This window comes from Salmo salar, chromosome 01 (genome assembly GCF_965601325.2).
Source record: "Salmo salar chromosome 01, fSalSal1, whole genome shotgun sequence".
Taxonomy (NCBI): domain Eukaryota; kingdom Metazoa; phylum Chordata; class Actinopteri; order Salmoniformes; family Salmonidae; genus Salmo; species Salmo salar.
This window is the reverse complement of record NC_138291.1, coordinates 160,057,501-160,075,789: the sequence shown is the minus strand read 5'-3', so window position 1 is coordinate 160,075,789 and position 18,289 is coordinate 160,057,501. Positions and strand designations below refer to the sequence as shown.

The 18,289-nt window shown below is 43.8% G+C and overlaps 1 protein-coding gene across 2 annotated transcripts in view; it reads right to left on the bottom strand.

Moving 5' to 3' along the window:
- The window catches only part of LOC106568179 (high affinity cAMP-specific and IBMX-insensitive 3',5'-cyclic phosphodiesterase 8B), a 99,096-nt gene that overhangs the window by 49,057 nt on the left and 31,750 nt on the right, over positions 1-18,289 (bottom strand). For both annotated transcript variants that reach the window (XM_014138304.3, XM_014138285.3), the window contains exons 2-3: positions 13,503-13,559; positions 6,933-7,123 (exon numbers count right to left, since the gene is read on the bottom strand). In XM_014138304.3, coding sequence (XP_013993779.1) covers positions 6,933-7,123; positions 13,503-13,559 — 248 coding nt within the window. The remainder of the gene's footprint in view (positions 1-6,932; positions 7,124-13,502; positions 13,560-18,289) is intronic.

Below are 18,289 nucleotides of genomic sequence, written 5' to 3'. Positions count from 1 at the left end.
GTGTAGATCAGTGACACAACATCTCAGGTTGTAACAAAACAAAATGTGGAAAAAGTCAAGGGGTGTGAATACTTTCTGAAGGCACTGTATATGTTTTTGACCACATATGAGGACTTTTGTGCTTTACCTTAAAAACTCCCTAGCTCATGAGGCAGGTTTGACAGTAATGTGTGATTGAGTTTGACTTGATAGTTTCATTTGACACACACACACAACATGAAAGGTGGCTTTCGAATGAGTGCCAGTCTAAACATGTGGGCAGTGAAGGAGTGATGTCATTGGCATATGAGAGGAGAGAACATTTCTCTACTTTACACAGGCTCACCATGGACACACTGTACTGGAGAAAGATGGGAAGCAGAGAGGGGGGGAGAGAAGTAGAGAAAGAAGGAGAGAGAGGAAGAGAGAGAGGGGGAGAGAGAGAGGGAAAGAGAGAGGGGGAAAGAGAGAGAGGGAAAGAGAGAGAGGGAAAGAGAAGGAGAGAGGGAAGGAGAGAGAGAGGGAAGGAGAGAGAGAGGGAAGGAGAGAGAGGGAGCGAGAGAGAGAGAAGGAAGGAGAGAGAGAGAGGGAGCGAGAGAGAGAGGGAAGGAGAGAGAGGGAGCGAGAGAGAGAGAGAAGGAGAGAGAGGGAGCGAGAGAGAGAGAGAGAGAGAGAAGGAGAGAGAGGGAGCGAGAGAGAGAGAGAAGGAGAGAGAGAGCGAGAGAGAGAGAAGGAGAGAGAGAGGGAGAAAGAGTGAGGGAGAGAGAGAGAAAGAGAGGGGGAGCGAGAGAGGGAAGGAGAGAGGGAGAGAAAAGGGAGAGAGAGGGGAAAGATTGAGAGATTTACGATTTATGATTTGATTTATGATTTTTATTAGGATCCCCATTAGTCTGATGCCAATGGTGACAGTCTTCCTGGGGTCCGGCACATAACGAAAAAGACATTACAGGCAAAAATACTTTACAATTTCTATACATTTAAAACATAGACGTTACAGACTTATATATTCACTGAGTATTCAAAACATGAACACTGTCTCTTTCCATGACATAGACTGACTAGATGAATCCAGGTGAAAGCTATGATCCCTTATTGATATTAAATCCACTTCAATCAGTGTAGATGAAGGGGAGGAGACAGGTTAAAGTAGCATTTTTAAGTCTTGAGACAACTGAGACATGGATTGTGTATGTGTGCCATTCAGAGGGTGAATGGGCAAGACAAAAGATTTAAGGGCCTTTGATTTTCACGCTCAACAGTTTCCTGTGTATATCAAGAATGGTCCAACACCCAAAGGACATCCAGCCAAAGGACACAACTGTGGGAAGCATTGGAGTCAACATGGGCCAGCATCCCTGTGAGTGACGGCAAAAGCCTCTTGGCTGGCATGAGACAGGGAGGGAGGGAAGGAAGGAGAGAGAGAGAGCGCAACAGACAGACAGCGACATGTGATGGGTCTTTATTGAGAAGAGAGAAAGCGACTTTCTCTCTCTCTCTGCTTCTGGGAAAATATTACCATGCATGACCAATAACTCATAAATCACTAGATACTATATGAAGAAGCATATGATGGTCTGGCCACATGATAAATACTGGGTGGGATTATTAGGACAGTTTAAGCTTTGAGTGTATATAAGTAGAATAGCAGGGAGAGGGTATGCTGCAGGCGCCAAGGCCATATATAGCAGGCTTGTTAGTGGCTGGTACATAAGAGTAAAAGTAGAAATCAGAGGATACTAGCACTATGCCTGTAGAAAGTCTACTAGACACAGATGTATACATCAACACCAGCAGGTAACTAGAGAAGCCAGAAATAATGTGGAACTTGAATGAAAAAAACCAGCCCCACTACACTCTTAGAAAAAAGGATTCCAAAAGGTTTATTTGGCTGTCCCCATGGAAGAACACTTTTTGGTTCCAGGTAGAACTCTTTTGGGTTCCATGTAGAACCCTCTATGGAAAGGGTTCTACAAGGAACCCAAAATAGTTATACATGGAACCAAAACGCTTCTATCTGGAACCAACAAGGGTTCTTTAAAGGGTTCAACAGCTGTTAGGTGAAGGATGGAGCGAGGGAGGGAGGGAGCGAGGGAGGGAGCGAGGGAGGGAGGGAGGCCATGTGTGTGTTGGGCAGTTATTAAAACAAAGACTCAATCCAATATGTCCTAAAAACAAGTCATGGGTGCCCCCGATACACACACACACACACAAAAGCTCAACAGTGCGTGATGTGGAAAGTAGCATCCGACTAATACAGACCTCTAACACTAACCTAGAAATAATGAAGTGACTGATTGGAAAGTGGAGAAAGTTAAGTAACTCAATTTGTCCTTGTAAGTATTGAAACTAGCTAGGCCAATTGATTATTATTATTATATATTTTTTGGGGGCGGGGGGGGGGGGGGGGGGGGGGGGGGTAGATCAGCTTTGATATTGTAGATAGATTGTAGCTTCCATCAATGTAGTCCGCATCATTTCCAATCCCCCACATATTTCTGTAAATATATATTTATATACAGTACCACTCAAAAGTTTGGACACACCTACTCATTCAAGGGTTTTTCTTAATTTTTACTATTTTCTACATTGTAGAATAATTGTGAAGACATCAAAACTATTAAATAACACACATGAAATCATGTAGTAACCAAAAAAGTTGCCACCCTTTGCCTTGATGACAGCTTTGCACACTCTTGGCATTCTCTAAACCAGCTTCATGAGGTAGTCACCTGGAATGCATTTCAATTAACAGGTGTGCCTTGTTAAAAGTTAATTTGTTAATTTCTTTACTTCTTAATGCGTTTTGAGCCAATCAGTTGTGTTGTGAAAAGGTAGTGGTGGTATACAGAAGATAACCCTATTTGGTAAAAGACCAAGTCCATATTATGGCAAGAACAGCTCAAATAAGCAAAGAGAAACATCATCATCATTCCTTTAAGACATGAAGGTCAGTCAATCCGGAACATTTCAAGAACTTTGAAAGTTTCTTCAGTTTTCTACTGCAGTCATAAAAACCATCAAGCGCTATGATGAAACTGACTCAGGAGGACCGCCACAGGAAAGGAAGACCCAGAGTTACCTCTGCTGCAGAGAATAAGTTCATTAGAGTTACCAGCCTCAGAAATTGCATCCCAAATAAATGATACACAGAGTTCAAGTAACACACATCTCAACATCAACTGTTCAGAGGAGACTGTGTGAATCAGGCCTTCATGGTCAAACTGCTGCAAAGAAACCACTACTAAAGGACACCAATAACAAGAGACTTGCTTGGGCCAAGAAATACGAGCAATGGACATTAAACTGGTGGAAATCTGTCCTTTGGTCTGATGAGTCCAAAGTTTTTATTTATGTTCCAACCGCTGTGTCTTTGTGAGATGCAGAGTAGGTGAACGGATGATCTCTGCATGTGTGGTTTCCATCGTGAAGCATGGAGGAGGAGGTGTGATGGTGTGGGGGTGCTTTGCTGGTGACACTGTCTGATTTATTTTGAATTCAAGGCTCACTTAACCAGCATGGCCACTAAAGGTCGACCGATTAATCGGAATGGCCGATTAATTAGGGCCGATTTCAAGTTTTCATAACAATCGGAAATCGGTATTTTTGGACACCGATTTGGCCGTTTTTTTTTTTACACCTTTATTTAACTAGGCAAGTCAGTTAAGAACACATTCTTATTTTCAATGACGGCCTAGGAACGGAGGGGTAACTGCGTTGTTCAGGGGCAGAACGACAGATTTTTACCTTGTCAGCTCAGGGATTCAATCTTGCAACCTTACGGTTGGTTAACAAGTCCAACGCTCTAACCACCTGCTTTACATTGCACTCCACGAGGAGCCTGCTTGTTACGCGAATGAAAGCCAAGGTAAGTTGCTCGCTAGCATTAAACTTATCTTATAAAAAACAATCAATTAATCAATCATAATCACTAGTTAACTACACATGGTTGATGATATTACTAGTTTATCTAGCCTGTCCTGCGTTGCATATAATCGCTTAGGTACACGTTGCTCCAACGTGTACCTAACCATAAACATCAATGCCTTTCTTAAAATCAATACACAAGTATATATTTTTATACCTGCATATTTAGTTAATATTGCCTGCTAACATGAATTTCTTTTAACTAGGGAAAATGTGTCACTTCTCTTGCAACAGAGTCAGGGTATATGCAGCAGTTTGGGCCGCCTGGCTCGTTGCGAACTGTGAAGACTATTTCTTCCTAACAAAGACAGCCGACTTTGCCAAACGGGGGATGATTTAACAAAAGCGCATTTGCGAAAAAAGCACAATCGTTGCACGACTGTACCTAACCATAAACATCAATGCCTTTCTTATAATCAATACACAGAAGTATATATTTTTAAACCTGCATATTTAGCTAAAAGAAATCCAGGTTAGCAGGCAATATTAACCAGGTGAAATTGTGTCACTTCTCTTGCGTTCATTGCACGCAGAGTCAGGGTATATGCAACAGTTTGGGCCGCCTGGCTCGTTGCAAACTAATTTGCCAGAATTTTACGTAATTATGACATAACATTGAAGGTTGTGCAATGTAACAGGAATATTTAGACTTAGGGATGCCACCCGTTACATAAAATACGGAACGGTTACGTATTTTACTGAAAGGAAAAACGTTGTGTTTTTGAGATGATAGTTTCCGGATTCGACCATATTAATGACCTAAGGCTCGTATTTCTGTGTGTTTATTATATTATAATTAAGTCTATGATTTGATAGAGCAGTCTGACTGAGCGGTGGTAGGCAGCAGCAGGCTCGTAAGCATTCATTCAAACAGCACTTTCGTGGGTTTTGCCAGCAGCTCTTCGCTGTTCTTCAAGCATTGTGCTGTTTATGACTTCAAGCCTATCAACTCCCAAGATTAGGCTGGTGTAACCGATGTGAAATGGCTAGCTAGTTAGCCGGGTGCGCGCTAATAGCGTTTCAAATGTCACTCGCTCTGAGACTTGGAGTAGTTGTTCCCCTTGCTCTGCATGGGTAACGCTGCTTCGAGGGTGGCTGTTGTCGATGTGTTCCTGGTTCGAGCCCAGGTAGGAGCAAGGAGAGGGACGGAAGCTATACTGCTACACTGGTAATACTAAAGTGCCTATAAGAACATCCAGTAGTCAAAGGTATATGAAATACAAATCGTATAGAGAGAAATAGTCCTATAATTCCTATAATAACTACAACCTAAAACTTCTTACCTGGGAATATTGAAGACTCATGTTAAAAGGAACCACCAGCTTTCATATGTTCTCATGTTCTGAACAAGGAACTTAAACGTTAGCTTTCTTACATGGCACATATTGCACTTTTACTTTCTTCTCAAACACTTTGTTTTTGCATTATATAAACCAAATTGAACATGTTTCATTATTTATTTGAGGCTAAATTGATTTTATTGATGAATTATATTAAGTTAAAATAAGTGTTCATTCAGTATTGTTGTAATTGTCAGTATTACAAATAAATAATAATAAAACATTTTAAAAAGCGGCTGATTAATCGGTATCGGCGGTTTTTGGCACTCCAATAATCGGCAGCGGCGGTTTTTGGCCCAGCAATAATCGGCAGCGGCCTTTTTTTGGTCGTCCAATAAATCGGTATCGGTGTTAAAAAATCATAATCGGTCGACCACTAATGGCTACCACAGCTTTCTGCAGCGATACGCCACGTCATCCCATCTGGTTTGTGCTTAGTGGGACTATAATTTGTTTTTCAAAATGACAATGACCCAAAACACACCTCCTAAGGGCTATTTGACCGATAAGGAGAGTGATGGTGCTGCATCAAATGACCTGGCCTCCACAATCCCCCGATCTCAACCCAATTGAGATGGTTTGGGATGAGTTAGACCGCAGAGTGAAGGAAAAGCAGCCAACAAGTGCTCAGCATATGTGGGAACTCCTTCAAGAAAAAAGCATGCCTCATGAAGCTGGTTGAGGGAATGCCAAGAGTGTGCAAAGCTGTAATCAAGGCAAAGGTTGGCTACTTTTTTGATTACTACATGATTCCATGTGTTATTTCATAGTTTTGATGTATTCACTATTATTCTACAACGTAGAAATAGTAAAAATAAAGAAAAACCCTTCAATGAGTAGGTGTGTCCAAACTTTGACTGGTACTATATTTTTTAAATCCTGCGTATCTTCATTTCCATAATTAACAAATAATATGCGTAATAACGTAGGCAGTTCATGCAAAGGATTGTTATCTTATTGTGTTTCATCCTATATTGTCCCTAAAATCAGCAACAGATGTGGGATACACACACACAAACACACACACCACTCAACCCCTTTCCCCCACAAACAACCATAAGCTCGGATGCTGAACAGTTGTTCCATCCCTGAGCCAAACTCAAGAAAGGACTTGATTTACGAATGCATATACAGTTGCAGCTGTTTGAGAAGGCATGCAAAATTGAGAAAAAAAATGGGGAGATTTGATTAACCATTGTCAAATCCTAGCTGATGGAAATCAAATACACCCCCCTTCCCCTTAAACACACACACGCTGGTCCCCCGTTGTGACCCTTTTCTCAAGCCTCTCTGTGAAGTCAGACCTTTGATTACTTTGTGCCACCAGGGCCACAATAATAGAACAATTGAGTTGATTAAGCATTAAATGACTTATATTGAGCCGGAATCTCACTTACAGTACATCAAACAGTTAGACCTACAGAGGCATGATACATTCTGTAGAATCATTTTCATCCAGGAATGTCTTGGTAACTGTGTGACAGTTTGTATTACCATCATCTCAGACAGACAGACAGACAGACAGACAGACAGACAGACAGACAGACAGACAGACAGACAGACAGACAGACAGACAGACAGACAGACAGACAGACAGACAGACAGACAGACAGACAGACAGACAGACAGACAGACAGACAGTATTACCATCGTCTCAGACAGACAGACAGACAAACAGTTTGAGCTCACCGGCAGACAGCCTCTGCCTCAAAGTATTGTGAGTGGCGTCCATCAATGACAACGATCTCGTGGCTCTTGTCCAGGAAACATTCGACGGCGGACTCGGGCGTTCGGGCAATGTTACACCTGAAACCCGCCCGGTCACACGCCCACCAGAAGGCATCGCTCTGACCATCCTCCTTCGCAAACACCAGCAGGACCTGGGATGGAAAGAGAGAGATGAACCTGGAGAAGAGTCCCCTAAGCAAGCTGGTCCTGGGGCTCTGAAAAACACAAACAGACCGCACAGAGCCCCAGGACAGCAACACAATTAGACCCAACCAAATGAGAAAACAAAAAGATATCTACTTGACACATTGGAAAGAATTAACAAACAAAAAAAGAGTAAACTAGAATGTTATTTGACCCTAAACAGAGAGAACACAAAATACCTGACCACTGTGACTGACCCAAACTTAAGGAAAGCTTTGACTATGTACAGACTCAGTGAGCATAGCCTTGCTATTGAGAGAGGCCGCCGTAGGCAGACCTGGCTCTCAAGTTTCCACCACAATATGAGGTGGAAACTGAGCTGCACTTCTAAACATCCTGCCCAATGTATGACCATATTAGAGATACATAAAGAGAAACAGAGACAGGGAGAGCAAGAAGAGAGGAGAAGGGATTAAAGGGAGCCGTCTCGCCAGTCATGCGCGGCTGCTGACAGGACAGACTGGCAGGGGCATGAAGAAAAGAAGGGAGCAAAGGATGGAGGAGACGAAAGGAAGATGAGAGCGGGAGAACAAGAAGCTGGCATTGGTAGGAGGCTGTGAAAGGTCTACACCGTTTGATCCCGACCTGGGCTGTGGAACCATGGTCCTGCTCTGTGTAACCATGGAGCTGCCGTGTGACATTCCAAACACACACACACACACACACACACACACACACACACACACACACACACACACACACACACACACACACACACACACACACACACACACACACACACACACACACCGATCTGATGCCGACCCGCCCTGCACCCGCACACGGGCCAGACAGGGGTCGCCACATGTACACACGGCTCTGTGTGTGATGCACATACAGTATATGACATACCTGATCCCACTGCCTCCAAAGTGGATGTGGTTCAAGAGGACCTTTATCATACAAGTGATAAGTAGTGTGTATGTACAACCACATAATATTGATTAGTCACAGTGGTTTCCCTAAGTGGTTTACATATAATAATAATAAACTCAGCAAAAAAAGAAATGTCCTCTCACTGTCAACTGCATTTATTTTCAGCAAACTTAACATGTGTAAATATTTGCATGAACATAACAAGATACAACAACTGAGACATAAACTGAACAAGTTCCACAGACATGTGACTAACAGAAATAGAATAATGTGTCCCTGAAAAAAGGGGGGTCAAAATCAAAAGTAACAGTCAATATCTGGTGTGGCCACCAGCTGCATTAAGTACTGCAGTGCATCTCCTCCTCATGGACTGCACCAGATTTGCCAGTTCTTGCTGTGAGATGTTACCCCACTCTTCCACCAAGGAACCTGCATGATCCCAGACATTTCTGGGGGGGAATGGCCCTAGCCCTCACCTTCCGATCCAACAGGTCCCAGATGTGCTCAATGGGATTGAGATCCGGGCTCTTCGCTGGCCATGGCAGAACACTGACATTCCTGTCTTGCAGGAAATCACGCACAGAACGAGCAATATGGCTGATGGCATTGTCATGCTTGAGGGTCATGTCAGGATGAGCCTGCAGGAAGGGTACCACATGAGGATGTCTTCCTGTAACGCATAGCGTTGAGATTGCCTGCAATGACAACAAGCTCAGTCCGATGATGCTGTGACCGCCCCAGACCATGACGGACCCTCCACCTCCAAATCGATCCCGCTCCAGAATACAGGCCTCGTTCTTTCAACGATAAACACGAAATTAACCATCACCCCTTGTGAGACAAAACTGCGACTCGTCAGAGAAGAACACTTTTTGCCAGTCCTGTCTGGTCCAGCGACGGTGGGTTTGTGCCCATAGGCGACGTTGTTGCTGGTGATGTCTGGTGAGGACCTGCCTTACAACAGGCCTACAAGCCCTCAGTCCAGCCTCTCTCAGCCTATTGTGGACAGTCTGAGCACTGATGGAGGGATTGTGCGTTCCTGGTGCAACTCGGGCATCCTGTACCTGTCCCGCAGGTGTGATGTTCAGATGTACCGTTCCTGTGCAGGTGTTGTTACACGTGGTCTGCCGCTGCGAGGACGATCAGCTGTCCGTCCTGTCTCCCTGTAGCGCTGTCTTAGGCGTCTCACAGTACGGACATTGCAATTTATTGCCCTGGCCATATCTGCAGTCCTCATGCCTCCTTGCAGAATGCCTAAGGCACGTTCCCGCAGATGAGCAGGGACCCTGGGCATCTTTCTTTTGGTGTTTTTCAGAGTCAGTAGAAAGGCCTCTTTAGTGTCCTAAGTTTTCATAACTGTGACCTTAATTGCCTACCGTCTGTAAGCTGTTAGCGTCTTAATGACCGTTCCACATGTGCATGTTCATGAATTGTTTATGATTCATTGAACAAGCATGGGAAACAGTGTTTAAACCCTTTACAACGAAGATCTGTGAAGTTATTTGGATTTTTACAAATTATCTTTGAAAGACAGAGTCCTGAAAAAGGGACGTTTCTTTTTTTGCTGAGTTTATATGTCATTTAGCAGAAGCTTTTACCCTAAGCGACTTACAGTCATGCATGTATACATTTTACTTATGGACTTTCCCTGGAATCGAACCTAGCGGCCTGCTCTCTATCAACTAAGCTACAGAGGACACTGTTATACACTGTTACACTCAGGGCAGGACAGGCAGAGAGATGGGCCTCTACTCCTAACTGCTCTACCACGTTGACTCAGCCAATCACAGTTCAGAGATTAAGCCTCCATCTCTGCACACCCTTGGCCAGACAGACAGATAGAGGGATGAACATACGCAATGGACAGACAGAAGGCTGAGGCTCCTGGAGAGAGAGAGAGAGAGAGAGTGGTTGGCAACATCTAGCTGACTGGCTTTAGACCAAGTCTTGTTAGTGTGACTCCTCTTGCTGTAGAACCAAGGCATACAGTGTGCAGGAGACATACTTCCAGTTTAGTACAGATGTAGGATCTTAATTTGATCACCCTGTTGCTTCATTTAAAAAGGGTTCTGAAGTTTGTAATTTCCACTTTGAAATTTCAGATTTGATTTTCCCTTATGAAAAATGCATCAACCCATACAAAAATGTCCATTAATTATAATCCACACAATAATTCACATTTCCTGTTGCTGCAGGATTATTTTCCTACTGTAGCAAACTGGCTCAAATGAAGATCCTACTTATTAGAGACCTACTATGTTTCCTTCATCTCCTTTCCAAGTCATCAATCTGATGGATGGATCAATGGATCATTCCTAATAGGCATGGTTTACTCCTCACCTCCAAAACACAATGTAAATGCTTCTCCTGTGTTTTCAAGTGGTGGCTGTGTTTTTATTTATTTATTTCACCTTTATTTAACCAGGTCGGCAAGTTGAGAACAAGTTCTCATTTACAATTGCGACCTGGCCAAGATAAAGCACAGCAGTTCGACACATACAACAACACAGAGTTACATGTTTCTCGATATGGTTTCTTAAATTCCTAGTCCAAAGAGCACTACTGCAGGGTTCCCAAATGTGTCGGCCCACGACTCGATTTTCATTTTAAAAATGTGCGACCCCACCATGTAAAAAGAGTGATGTAATCAACGGCCAATGTTTACTTCTTTAATTGCAGCTATTACAAATCAGCCTGACAGTACTTTTGACAGTATTCAATCTGAAGGAAGTATGGTTGGAAGTAACTGAAATGCATCAGAAAGGTATTGGGATGTTCAGAAGATCATCAGGCAATCATTTTGTATGATCTTCAATGTCATCATTGATGATGTTCTTCTCCCCCTGTGATTTAGTGGCTGGTCCTGTCCACTCTGTTCTAATGAGTCTTGAACAGCTTGTGGTCATTGTAGAGGGAAACAGAAGAGACGTGTTGCTGAGAGTTATCTTTTTAGTGATGGGGTTATAATATGTTGTAGCGTAGCCCTTTTTGCAGTCAAATTACCTAGTGGCCTCATGGGTGGAATGTTATTCATATTTTTCATCATTTCATAATTAATTTTAAAAACAAATTAAATGTATGCTGAAAATCTGGTGTTTATATGTCAAACGGTTTAATTATATTTCACGCTTCTGTGATGTACAGTATATAAAGTGTAATATTGGGATACAAACTCAAAGTACATTTCAACAGTATATCTGACATGGTACAGGTGTCTTCTTTTTAAGCCCATAACCATGTATGTGAGGTGTATACTTTTGTTTCAAAGTAGATTTGTTTAAGACTCCCAAGAAACACTCTGTGTGACCCTGATTTAACCCACAGAAGTAAAAAGTTGAACCATTCAAAAGAGCCACATTTGTAGGAATGAAACAGATACCACTGTTTATTACAACCACATCTACGGGCTATTGGAGGTTACTGATGTAACCCCGGTTCAATGAGTCAAGCGCAATTATTGTCATTTTTTTCAGAGATTCTCTCCTGATCCCATTTTCAATTAAGGCAACCCCGTATGGTGTTGCGACCAATGGTTAGGGAAACGCCGGGCTACTGTCTTATACAGCCTATAGTCAACTACAGTACACCCTCTGAGCCCTCTGGGAAATCATTTCTCTGATATAGGCGAAGGACTGTGACAGTGTGCAGAAATGAAGGAGCCAGAGATTTGGAGCTACAGAGTCTTTCCAGGGCTCAGAGGAAATGGTAAACGTCAGGAGGAAACTTTTAGCATGGAACTCTCTCTTCCAGAGCGTTTTTCTCTTTCTCTTTTCTCTCTCTTTTCTCTCTCTTTTTCTCTGTCTGTTTTAATGGGAGTGAGTTATAAAGGGAGGAGGGAGTACAGTAAAGTGTGTGTCTGTGTGTGTGTGCGCTCTACTGCTTTAGGAGAGTAGTTCAATGTTTTTATGGAGCGTGTGTTGAGGGCTGTATGTGGCCTCCCTTACACAGCCTGATAAAGAAGAATGGATGAGGGCTGGATATGAGGTTTGAATGAAGGCTGTAGGGATGGATGAGGTTTGGATGATGTTTTATTTGGCACAATAAAGAGGAATGGATGCGGGGTAGAGCATTTCAGTATGACTTTTCTTTCAAATACTTTGAGAGTTTGATTAAGCCGGCCAGATGATGGGTGAGGTTTGCACTTTTGGGACGATTCCATTTCTCAATCAAGTGCAATGACAGAGAAGGCAAAAGACAGAGACGTATGTCTAGATGAACTGTTCCACAACAAACAGATCACACCCCTGACCTTGAGTAAGTAACTCTCCCTTTCCTTAGTTACACAACAGTGTAAGGAGCCTGGGAGCTAATCTGGCCTTCTAAAAGACTCACACTGGCTTAATCCCAATCCACAGGACACACATGCCCCAACCACATCATTAACCCCAGCTAGCAGCTGGTCACTGTACAACTAAAACCTGTCTCAGCTCTCTACACAAGGCCTGGACACTAGAACCTCCACCCACACACTTCTATTAGGTTCAAAGTGTTATATAAATGCGATGTCCTTATGCCATGTTGTGTCATGTGGTGTGTCCTTAAAAACATCATGCAATGATAGATCACATCCCATTCAGATACAGCTAAATCACATCGCATAGAGATACAGACACAGTCATATTTTATGTAGATAGAGATACTCCACTGGGCACAGACGACAATTCAATGTCTATTTCACACGTTGATTTAACCAATGGGTGCCTAGTGAGACTTGTTTACAGACCTGGCTTAAAATATATGTATTTGATTGTGTTATTTAAATGCTTATTTTCTGTATATTTCAGTATTTTCAAATAATGTGGTCGGAATCAACTACTTCTATTGGAAGTATTTTCAAATCATTTCCTATAAATAGCCTACTATTTCAAAGTATTTTCAACTACTTATTTCAAAAATTATTTCAAATACCTGGGTTATTAAATGCATAGGATTGTATGAGTATTTTCATATACATGCCAATACTTTCAAAGCATATTTCTAAATACATTCCAATATTCAACTACTTATGTTTTCATATAAAAAAATATCTGAAAACTTAATAGTATGTGAAAGAAACATTATTTGAATCCAGGTCTGCTTGTTTTATGCATTTGTTTTATTCTGGGATTATGAACACTAACAATGACTGGTTGTAAGCAGCTCTGCGCAACAGCATGCCAAACGACTGAAATTTAAATTCAAATTTACAGGCCCCAAAAGTCATTATAGCAAATTACTCTGATTAGGCTTTCTAATCACATCCTGTTCCGTGCCAATCAAAATGGCCACCACTCCAATGCCTCTTGTAGCTTGAAGAAGAGAGAAACTGCCCACGATGGGCTCTACCCCTGAACATGTAACTTCACTGAATGCATAACAGAATACAGCAGGCTCCTGATAATTGACAGACAGTGAGCACCAAACTGGAGCATGCTGTTACCAGGAGAAATATAATGTAGAGTGCAGTTTTACCTGAATTGGTTCTTGGGTCAGTCTCATAGGTCCTATACACTCTTCTGTGGCTGATACCTGGAACACAAACAGAGAGAGAGAGAGAGAGGAGAGAGAGAGGAGAGAGAGAGAGAGAGAGAGAGAGAGAGAGAGAGAGAGAGAGAGAGAGAATGAATGAACTCATGTTCAAACAAAACAACAAAACAATGAATACCAAGAGTAAACAAAGAGAGAGCAGAAGTAAAAACTGAAATGTAGAAAACAGAGAAACAGAGCACTGCTTACCATTTTACCCTCTCCTTCGAGTACCATTCATGCCCTGCACCTCTCTCTCGCTATTGCTTTTCCTCCTCTCTCTCTCTCTCTCTCCTCTCTGATGGTGTCAACTAATTAATACTCCATTCTGTAGGTAAGTCCATAGGCAGGTATTCCTCAGTAAAAGACACAAGCTCCACACTCCCATGAAAACCTTCTTTAGCTTACTGAACGCTGTTACTGTATCACCTAGCAGGAAGGATCTGGCTACTAAACTGTTGACTAACGGAGCGGCTTAGGACGTTCCACACGCCGAGACACACACACACACACACACACACACACACACACACACACACACACACACACACACACACACACACACACACACACACACACACACACACACACACACACACACACACACACAGTATTAGCGATGCAGCAAGAGCAGGTCCATTACAAGCCTATTTCCAGAGTATTAAGGGCTGTGCTGGCTGGATGCAGACAGACAGGTGTATGTGAGGAATGCCTTGTGGAGCAGTACTAATACTGTTGATAGACTGGAGTTAACACAGCTTTAAAAATGACATGTACAGTACATCACATCACAGGAAATGACATCTCACACCAATACCTCACCCAATATGATCAAGTTGACAAGTCTCTACATATGCAGTATGTCAAAATGACCCATATCTGTCTCTGTGCCTCTTTGGACATCAGGCATTGACTGCTTATGTCATCATCGTCACAGCTCAATGACTCACTAGCTGTGAGTTAATTGTCCCTCTTGGCCCCCCTTACAGAGTTGAGTGAGGCCAGCTCTGGTTTGCTGCGGTCACATCGGATGGATGAAGGGTTGTTTGTGTTTGTTGGATGTTAGTTAGGATCTGATGTATGGCCAATGTTGTATGGTGATTATTACCAACAATGAGCTCATTAGGTCTCTGTGCTCTGTCCCCGTCTCTGTCCCTGTCCCCTTCTCTGTGCCCGTCTCTGTCCCTGTCCCCTTCTCTGTCCCTGTCTCTGTCCCTGTCCCCTTCTCTGTCCCTGTCCCCTTCTCTGTGCCTGTCTCTGTCCCTGTCCCCTTCTCTGTCCCCCCGGCCCGTCTCTGTCCCTGTCCCCTTCTCTGTCCCCGTCTCTGTCCCCGTCTCTGTCCCTGTCCCCTTCTTTGTCCCCGTCTCTGTCCCTGTCCCGTTCTCTGTGCCCGTCTCCGTCCCCGTCTCTGTCCCTGTCCCCTTCTCTGTGCCCGTCTCCGTCCCCGTCTCTGTCCCTGTCCCCTTCTCTGTGCCCGTCTCTGTCCCTGTCCCCTTCTCTGTCCCCGTCTCTGTCCCCTTCTCTGTCCCCGTCTCTGTCCCTGTCCCCTTCTCTGTGCCCGTCTCTGTCCCTGTCCCCTTCTCTGTGCCCGTCTCTGTCCCTGTCCCCTTCTCTGTGCCGTCTCTGTCCCTGTCCCCTTCTCTGTGCCCGTCTCTGTCCCTGTCCCCTTGTCTGTGCCCGTCTCCGTCCCCGTCTCTGTGCCCGTCCCCGTCTCTGTCCTCATCTCTGTCGCTGTCCCCGTCTCTGTCGCTGTCCCCGTCTCTGTCTCTGTGCCTCCTCTGGTCCCTGAACTATGTAGGTGTAGCAGGACGGAGAGGGGCATAGATGGGTGTATAGAGAGCCTGAAGCAGTGACGGCTTAGAGCATAAAACTCTCTACAACCTCTCTCTTTTTAAAAAATCTCTCTCTCTCTCTCTCTCTCTCTCTATGTCTCCCTCTCTCTTTTCATTCCTGTCCTATTTTTTTTACCTCTCTCTTTTCGTGTAGTGTGCAATCATTTTCCCTCTCAGTATGCACCAAAACTAACACTGGCCTATGTTCTTCCACAGTGCTATGTGTGTGTGTGTGTGTGTGTGTGTGTGTGTGTGTGTGTGTGTGTGTGTGTGTGTGTGTGTGTGTGTGTGTGTGTGTGTGTGTGTGTGTGTGTGTGTGTGTGTGTGTGTGTGTGTGTGTATGCTGCAGCTCTGGCTCAGATAAAAGACTATGAAAAGCTGAAAGCTCTCAGATACATTAGCTAACCCCTTAACACACATACATATACAGTACACGACACGTGCACACACACTCTCTCACACAAAAACAAAAAACACCTGCATCCTTTCCACTTCAAATTCTCTTCTAGCCTTTCATCAGACCACCTGGTAGCTGAGACCTGTCTGTCTGTCTGTCTGTCTGTCTGTCTGTCTGTCTGTCTGTCTGTCTGTCTGTCTGTCTGTCTGTCTGTCTGTCTGTCTGTCTGTCTGTCTGTCCTGAATGTAGAAGAGGCCAGGTACATACTGTAACAGAGAACACAAGAGTACCATCTACCTGTGTGTGTGTGTGTGTGTGTGTGTGTGTGTGTGTGTGTGTGTGTGTGTGTGTGTGTGTGTGTGTGTGTGTGTGTGTGTGTGTGTGTGTGTGTGTGTGTGTGTGTGTGGCCATAAGCATAACAACAGGGTCAAGGGAAATGGGGGATACCTAGGTCACATATAACGTGTTAAAATAACAGGTACAGATCTCTCTCATTCAGGGCAACATTCAGTTGTACAACATAAAACAAATGAGGTGAGACTCAGTGAGTAACTTACATACATACTGCTCATTATGGGTTTACCTGCTCTAAATACTGTATCAGCTACCAACCAACCATACCTTCCATTTCCATAGAAATATATTAGCAATATGTCAGGCTTCTGTAAAGCAGAGAAAACGCTTCTGTAACAATGTCAACAACTGGTTTGTAAAATGTCCTTTTCCTCACCCCATGTTGAAATGAAGCACTGAATATCTCGATTTTACTGTAATATCATTAAAAGTCTCTCATTATCAGTTCATGTTCTTCATCATGATGAGCAGACTGAGGGACTTACTGACTGTGAGCCATAACGGAAGTAACGTTAGACAATGTCTTCTCTCCATGCAGTGTGATGTAACATGGGGAAGCACGGCCCTAACCCTAACCCAGACTTAGATAACACTCTACATGAGACAAGACACTTATCAACATGTAGTAAGACCTAATGACACCACGGTATGAATTAAGCATTAGAGACCAACAACGTTTAGAAATTGTACCAGTAATTCACAGAAGTGAAGTAGCAGAGGAACCAGGAAGTGGGAATACAATGAGGGTTAATTCCCTAAACACAGCAGAGTCATTTTCCACAGTCTTGTCCCATAAAGAACAACCAGTTATACTCATAAACACAGAATCATCTGACTGCTGCTACTGCTGGGTGAGGGCATTTTAACACGCACACACAAACACATGCACACACACGCACGTGACGCATGCACGCACACACACACACACACACGTTTGTTTTACTATACTTGTGGGGACCTAAAAATGTATTCCCATTCAAAATCCAATTTTCCCTAACTCCTAACCCTAACCCCAAACCCTAACCCTAACCCTAACCATAACCCTAACTCCTAACCCTAACCCTAACCCCAAACCTAACCCTAACCCTAACTCCTAACCCTAACCATAACCCTAACCCTAACCCTAACCATTACCCCAAACCCTAACCCTAACCCCAAACCCTAACCCTTAACCATAACCCCAAACCCTAACCCTAACCTTAACCCTAACCCTAACTCCTAACCCTAACCCTAACCCTTAACCTTAACCCTAACCCTAACTCCTAACCCTAACTCCTAACCCTAACCATAACCCCAAACCCTAACCCTAACCATAACCCCAAACCCTAACCCTAACCCTTAACCTTAACCCTAACCCTAACTCCTAACCCTAACTCCTAACCCTAACCCTAACCTTAACCCTAACCCTAACTCCTAACCCTAACTCCTAACCCTAACCATAACCCCAAACCCTAACCCTTAACCTTAACCCCAAACCCTAACCCTAACCCAACCTTAACCCCTAACCTAACCCTAACTCCTAACCCTAACCATAACCCCAAACCCTAACCCTTAACCTTAACCCCAAACCCTAACCCTTAACCACAAACCCTAACCCTTAACCATAACCCCAAACCCTAACCCTAACCCAACCTTAACCCCTAACCTAACCCTAACTCCTAACCCCCTAACCCCACCCTCCCAACCACCCCCCTCCCTTAACCACCCCTAACCCCTAACCCCCCTCCCTAACCCCCTAACCCCACCTCCCAACCCACCCTCTCCCTAAACCTAACCCTAACTCCTAACCCTAAACTCCAAACTTTAAACCTAACCCTAACTCCTAACCCTAACCCAACCCTCCCTAACCCCCCAAACCCCTAAACCTAACCCTCCCTAACCCTCCCCCTACCCCCCGCCCTAACCCTCCCTAACCTCCAACCCACTCTAAACCTAACTCCTAACCCTTATCCTAACCTTAACCCCAAACCCTAACCCTTAACCCCAAACCTAACCCCTATCCCTAACCTAACCCAACCTTAATCCCAAACCTTAACCCTTATCCTAACCTTAACCCCAAACCCTAAACCTAACCCTAAACCTAACCCTAACGCCTAACCCTTAACTTAACCTTAACATTAACCCCAAACCCAACTCCTAATCATAACCCT